Source organism: Nelusetta ayraudi, unplaced genomic scaffold, assembly GCF_046127955.1.
Source record: "Nelusetta ayraudi isolate G7.1 ecotype Tasmania unplaced genomic scaffold, CSIRO-AGI_Nayr_v1 ptg000135l, whole genome shotgun sequence".
Classification (NCBI taxonomy): Eukaryota; Metazoa; Chordata; class Actinopteri; order Tetraodontiformes; family Monacanthidae; genus Nelusetta; species Nelusetta ayraudi.
This window is the reverse complement of record NW_027466185.1, coordinates 17,332,462-17,339,730: the sequence shown is the minus strand read 5'-3', so window position 1 is coordinate 17,339,730 and position 7,269 is coordinate 17,332,462. Positions and strand designations below refer to the sequence as shown.

The following is a 7,269-nucleotide window of genomic DNA, read 5'->3' as shown; positions in this document are numbered from 1 at the left end:
AATCCCCGCCCTCCAATCAAAGGAGCCACACCATCTTAAAACCATCTTTATTCTCAAGAGCCACGTCACATTAGATGCATACATGGACAATCACAAGCATCAAAAATGATTATTTTTTTTTTCCCTCTTGAGCTCCGTCGAGCAACACTCGTCAGAGTCAAAGCACTCGTCCGCCGAGTCAGCGGACCACGTTTCCAGCGCAGCAAGGCGTAGAAAAAAAAGGTACAGAAGATAACGTGACTCGTCCAAAGTTGTGCTCTACCACAGATTGCCGCTGGATTGGTTTGCCCTCCCCTCCGTGACACTTTGCCTTAGTTTTGTTTTCCAGTATGTGCTTAACGGATGAGCTGAACAAGAAGACACTTAAAACACACAAAAAGGAGAGAGAATCTGTGTTGACAGTGTTGACCGTGACGCTGGTTATTATCATATGCTTTGTAGATTTCATGTGCAGCCGCGTCACCTTGAACCAACTCTGAAGTCTGACTGTAGTTGTTTTTCTTTTTTTTTTTTAAAAATTCTAAATCTAATTAACTCATTTTTTTTTTTTTTTTTAAGATTCTCTCCACCTTTACTCAATGTTACATTTTCAAGAGATGAGCAAAATGGACTTGAGAACACAATACTGTTGTGTAGCGCCATGCAAAAAACAAAAACAAAAACAAAAACAATCCCACGTACTTATCGGTAAAAAAATCTGCAGTCTGAAAATATACATCCTTTTATCCTTTGTACTGTAAAATATCTTCCTCTGTGCAAGTCCTGTTTTATTGTTTTTTTTTTTTTGTAGCTGAGTGACCTTAAGAGTAACAACTCGCAGGAGAGAGAAACAGCGTGCTGGCACCTCATCAGGAGCAGTAAACATTTTTCTGAACCAGCAGTCGGTCGGTCAGTTGGCTATGTTTACATGCACCCATGAACTCTGCGGATGGAACGTTCAAGTAATTATGGATAGGGTGTGCAAAGAGTTTGGACAGTTAAACTACTACAGGAAGTGGCGTTTTGTTGTTTGCCAGAACAGGAGCTGCATTTCCATTACTCCTAGAATTGCGCAAAACCTAAATATCACAATAAAAAACACTGTTCATGGAAAAAACCTAAACCTCGAAAAACCTTCCAAATATTGCTAAAAGTTTTTTTTTTTGCTCTCATGAGGTGTTTTCCTTGACAGCAAACAACATCGAAATGCAGATTTATACAAGAAATTTTGTACCTCCGTCCTCCTCAAAGTGGGGTCTTGCGGGATGAGACTTCAGGAGAATTAAGGCTTATGCGATCCACGCCATTCCAAGGAAAAACACCTGCACATTGCAATTGTGCTTTATCCAAATTTTTAGAAATATCGCTTTTATTTTGCAAAAAAAAAAAACCTGTAATGGAAACGCAGCTAATGATTCTAATTTGTTTTTAAGCCTCGGGTTAGCTTCTTTGTTTGGGTTGAATTGGCTGGAGACTCATGTGCGTCAATCATTTGTAACCTCTCCGCATTTCCTCAACAACGCACGGACAAAAGCTTCCTGGTTACCATGAAAACATTTGCTCTAACGAGCTCCGAGCCTCAGACGTCACCAAAGACACGTTCTCGTGGCTGTGCGTGAATAGCTCGCAAATATTTTAGCCTGCTAGCGGGGTTTACCGGCTCAACCTCCGGCAGCAGGTTATATTCGACTCGTTCCAAAGGTTCTGTCATCAGACTGTGAGTTCAAATGCCTCCATGCAGCTTTTAATCAATGGGACAAGGTTTTGGTGGCTTATTTTCGACTTGAGCTCATCGTCTCCGATCTGAACTCAATCCATGTGAAGTCTCTCGACGACAGACAAGCAGCTGGTTAAACTTGAACAAGAACGTTGTTGTTGGTGGTAATCCTTGCACTCGAGAACCTGTGTACTGCCGGTGTGGTTTATTTCTTTGGGCGTAGCTAACCTGGGGCTGGCTGCACGTCACTTTGGATGGCAAAATTCTTGCAAAAAAAAACGAAAAAAAAAAAAAAAAAACCGCACATTAGCTTAACTTAGTACGGAAGTGCATTGCATTCACTATATATAAACAGAATAAGGCACCTTATCTCGCAATTATGAGATCAGGATCTCGTAGTTATGAGGACATCTGAGATAAAAGCAACGAGGAAACAGCTGTAAATCCTTTCTAATCAGTGGGCAATGATGACACGATCGCAGTTAATCTGCTATTACGACCTTCTAGGCTTGAGACACTGCGAAACGCTTGCATTTCTTAAAACTGAGGATGGTAATAATATGGGTATGTCCACACAGCGCAGGCATCTCAAATGGTTTGGATTGTTCCTGCGAAAAGCCCAAATGACTCAACACGGGGTGCGACATGGATGAACATTCATGCAATACATACGAGAACTTTTCCCGTAATTTCAAGATCCTTATCTCACAATTACGAGATCTTTTCTCGTATTTATGAGATCCTGATCTCATAAAAACGAGATAAGGTGCCTAATGTTTTTTATCCAGTAAATGCAATGCCCTTCCGTAACTTAGCTAACCACCTTGACCCCATGTTGTTTCCAAAATAGGTTGAATTTAATGTTTACTGTTGCGCTATAATTGCAGCTAAGCAGGGCAGAAGTAGCTCTTGTTTCTGCTAATCCACCTGTCCGTATTAACCTTTTGCTCTCGTTTCATTGCGCATTTACAGTACTGAGTAGGTCAAAGACGAGCCCCATGCTCTGCTCCAACACCTATCATTCATCTTTTGTCGCCATGCATCTTTATGCGGTTGAGACTTAGCGTGATTAATCAAAGCTCCTGAGACTCCTGAGGCTAGTCTAAAAAAAAAAAAGGAAAAAAAAATCAATAGAAGTTTTAAAACGAGGTAAGAGAGAGGAAGAGCATTCAGTGTTGTCCAGTAGTAAAGGCAGGACGTCCAACAGTCGTGCCGGCATTAAATTACGAAAAGACAACTGGATGGAATTGATGTCTCGCGTCAATATTTGATGCCTTTATCTTAGATCTCGTCGTGTTGATATTATCTCGAGTGCAAAAAGCACACATGAAAATCACAAACAGGGAGTTTTAGGTCCTCATTTAGTTCCTGAGCTGATACTTAGAATAAAGTATTTTTTATTCTATCCTAATATACTCTACAGTGCAAAATTAAAACAAACAAACAAACCTGAACCTACTGAAAATAGCGAGACGCTTGTGCTTAGGACAGGATGGCGTGTTACACAATAATGACGTCCGACCAACTTGGCTTGAGCCGCAGCATAGCCGCGACCAACTAGCGTGGTTAGCCCGCTTCTCGAAACCAACGGACCCTCTTCCTCTTCTTGTCTGACAGGGTTAGCGGATTAACCCGATTAATCCGGTTTCACAGAAAAACAGCGTCAAATAATCGTCGTCATTGCTCATCACTGGGTTTGATTCCAATTGGTTCCTTAAGGGAAGTGAAGCGCTGTCCAGTTTTATTGGGAGGAGGTAGAGTAGTTCTGAAAGTGAAGGAAGGAAGGTACTGCTTGCACTCTCGGGTCGTCGCTCGAGCCAATTATTATTGGTGCAATCAGTTTCCTGGTGCCATTCATGCATACCCTCCGTTTACCTCGTCATTCCCAGCTCTTTTTTTTTTTTTTGCATTCCATGTCCGTCAAAGTCCTCGTGAGCGGTAGTTGACTGTGCATTTCGCAGACTTTCACCACTACATTCTCTACATCTACATCTGTGTTGACCAGTCAATCGTAGCACCAGGCAGGCTCAGTTACAGGCTCCTGTAAACACAATTGGACACAGTGCTAACCTCAATAAGACTCGGGAGGGGGCGGGGGTGGCGGTTGGGTGGGGCCGGGGTGCATGCAAACATGGCCAATGAAAACACCGAGTTGCCCTGCTGCCCCGTTCATTCTCTCCTTCTGATTGTCTGTGCATTTCATTTTTAATTTCTCCATGAAGTCTGTACAGTTTGTGAGGTGTGAGGCGGGTTGGTTGGTTGGTTGGTTGGTTGGCATGAGGTCCGGGAGGGTCGCTTCAAAAACACACTGGAGCAAGTCTATTGCTTCGATAACAAAACAACAAAACAAAACAAAACAAAAAAAGGCATCACTTCACCAGAAAAGAGAGACGAAAAATAAAAACGAAACAAAAATATGACACGCGCGCACACACACACACGGATACACACACACACGGATACACACACACACACACACACACACACACACGCACACGCACACGCACACGCGCGCGCGCTGCTTGGAGGAGTAGTGTGAAGGCCGACCGAAGAAGCGAGATCGTACAAAGCGGATGTTGATTCCGAGAGGAGGTTTCCTTTCTTTTTTTCTTCTCAGGAAAGGACGAAATGGACGTAGCAGCTGTAAAGTGAAAGAGAGACGGCCGGTTTCTAATTCAGGACCCCCTGCATGTGCGCACGCGGGCACTTTTGTGCGCTTTTTTTTGTGCACATTTCATTTTTGTGCACATGCTGCCACGAGGGGGCGCTGAACAGAGAACTGAACAGTTTAGGAAGCAAGTTTTTTTTTCCCCAAAAGTAACCGATTCCAGTCTCGCTGACATCGCCACACACACACACACACACACACACACACGTACACAACTTTGTGCGTTGGCAGAACTCGTCCGGGGTTGACAGAGAGGTTGCGAACGCGACGGACGACAGACGAGCCAAGTGAGCGGCGTGCAGAGCTCTCGAAAGCCACCAGGGGGAGCGAAGAGTCGGCGGGGAGGTCGGTTTTTTTCATTCAGTTGGTTTTGGCACACAGCGCGTGGCATCGACACTCACACACACACTCTCTCTCATACACACACACACACACACACACACACACACACACACAAACACTTAAAAAAAAAAAAAACTGTTCATGTAAGATTGTCTTCTGACGTCGCCGTTGTCGTGTGCTTACTTTAAGGACTCATTTTAATGCTGAACGTCGGACGAGAGGTGAGGGGTGACATCACAACCCTTTGTGCACGTTATTTTAGTATGAAGAAGAAGAAGAAGAAGAAGATTACCCTTTATATTAAAACCTAAATGTTAACCTTGGGCGGTGAAGAAGTTTGTTCAACTGAGGAAAAGCAAGTGTATATATATTTTCTGGATTTAACGATAAAAGCTGTGTTTTATCTCATTGATTTGGGGATTTTTTCCCCCTATTTCTTCATTTCATCTTATTTTTTAGTTTCAAGTTAAGATAGTGATTCCACGTGGCTGTTTCTAAATAGTGGTTCCGTCCTTAGTTATTATTGAGGATGATACATTTCCTCGTAAAAAATACTTTATGGCCGCATAAAAATATTGTCTTGTAAATACTTCCGTCTTTCAGTTGCTGTATTTTTTTGTCGCAGCGGCCCACGTTCATGCAGTTTCATGTTATAAAATATATTTGATAATATTTGCAAGATTTGGTCCGACATTTCCGAGGTTTCGCGTGCATCTCGAAATTGTGCACGGAAAAAATATTTTGCTGTCATTTACTTCCAGGTGAACGTCCGTCTTCAGCTTCAGGGGCGACGCACAACTGCAAAGAATTCCGTCATTCTGTTTCTCCCAACATTGCCGCAACGCAGCCTTAAAACCAAAGGTCAAGGGTCAGTGCAACCCTTGATCGTCTACCCAGTACACCCAGTGTGCGAGACTGAGTCGCGGACTCGCAAACTGGATGACGGCGAAACGGGTCGGACGAAGGCGAGTCGCCGACAGTCTTGATTTGTCAAGCGGTCGAGCAGCCAGTTTCTCTTTTGTCTTGTCGACTTCTTTTGAACACAGAAAGGAGGGAAAGAACGGAAACGTGCGCATGAACGAGTGCTGAAAGTCGCCAACTGTACAATCATCGTCACGCACGTGCACACACACACACGCACGCACACACACACACACACAAACACAAAATCTACAATAAAATCCGAGGTGAGAGGTCATAAGCACGACAATGAGAAGAACAACAGACAGAGAAAAGAAGGAGACATGTACCCGCACTGTCAGGAATGGTTGCGCCTCAACCAAGAGCAGAGCTACTGCCAGACTGTGGAATGAAGTGACACTCAGTAGTGCTAATGCCAGAGTTCATTGTGAGCGGCGGGGCCTCCTGCTGGTTTCACCCCACCAACTCCGAGACCACCAGGGTTCCCAGGCATCCACGTACGTGCACGTTCACTCACTCATTCACACACTCACTCGCTCACTCACTCACTCACTCGTATACATGAACAACAAAAATCAATGAATCCATTGGTCAGTCCTCGAAGACCTCCAGGAAGAGGGGGGGGAACAGCTCGTTGGGACACTCCACCTTCATGTGGAGGAAGCGGCTGGCGTGGCAGGCGCCAATCATGCGCAGGTCCGTCACCTTCATGAGCAACTTGGGCCAGAAGTGCGCCACCTTGTGTTTGCGGTAGTTGATGTAATGTTCGAAGGCCAGCAGGAACTCCTCTTGGCAGCGCTCGATCCGCTCCACGCTGCTCAGGCCCGAGCGATCTGGACAGGGAGAGATTACGATTCACTTTCTTGGTGTTTAATTTTACATGTTCAATTTGACTGTAGTAACAATAACTTCTCAATGGGTTGGGGGATGCAGCTGTCCAGCACTAAAGGTGTTAATTATCTATCTATACAGATGGATGTAAAATATTAATACATATACATATATATATATATATATATATATATATATATATATATATATATATATATATATATATATATATATATATATACATATATATTTATATATATATATATATATATATATTTATATATATTTATATATATATTTAAATATTTCTATATATATTAATATTTATATTTATATTTGTATTTCTATATATATACATATATACACATACATATATATGTATAAATATATTTCTATATATAAATATATGTGTGTATATATACACACACATATATATATATATATGTATATACACATACAGTATATATATGTATATATATGTGTATGAGAAATATTGTGCTGGTGTCCTGAAGCTCTGTGTCTGCTGTGGCTAAAGACAGATGGGCATCTCCTCCCCACAGTGTTGGTGGGGCAGACAGCAGCAGCAGCAGTATTGATCTCCAATGAGATGCACAGCACCGCACAGAGAATCGGTGGACAAAGCTCCTCACAATGAGCAGGCTGATTATTAATTGATTGATCTCTCTCCCCCGCCCCAAAAAAATGGATTTCATGTCAGAAAGAAATGCTGCTACTCAGCCAATCTGTGCCGAGGGATTAGCCAAACCCGCTTTCTTAATTCGTGATTTCTTACTATTCCAAAATGTGCACG

At 42.8% G+C, this 7,269-nt stretch overlaps 1 protein-coding gene across 8 annotated transcripts in view; it reads right to left on the bottom strand.

The window, feature by feature from the left end:
• Nucleotides 1–806: 806 nt before the first annotated feature.
• thrb (thyroid hormone receptor beta) overlaps nt 807–7,269 on the bottom strand; it is a 93,744-nt gene continuing 87,281 nt past the window's right edge. For all 8 annotated transcript variants that reach the window (XM_076051544.1, XM_076051548.1, XM_076051549.1 and 5 more), the window contains 2 exons: nt 4,820–6,460; nt 807–4,776 (listed from right to left, as the gene is read on the bottom strand). In XM_076051544.1, coding sequence (XP_075907659.1) covers nt 6,219–6,460 — 242 coding nt within the window. In that variant the 3' untranslated portion in view covers nt 807–4,776; nt 4,820–6,218. The remainder of the gene's footprint in view (nt 4,777–4,819; nt 6,461–7,269) is intronic.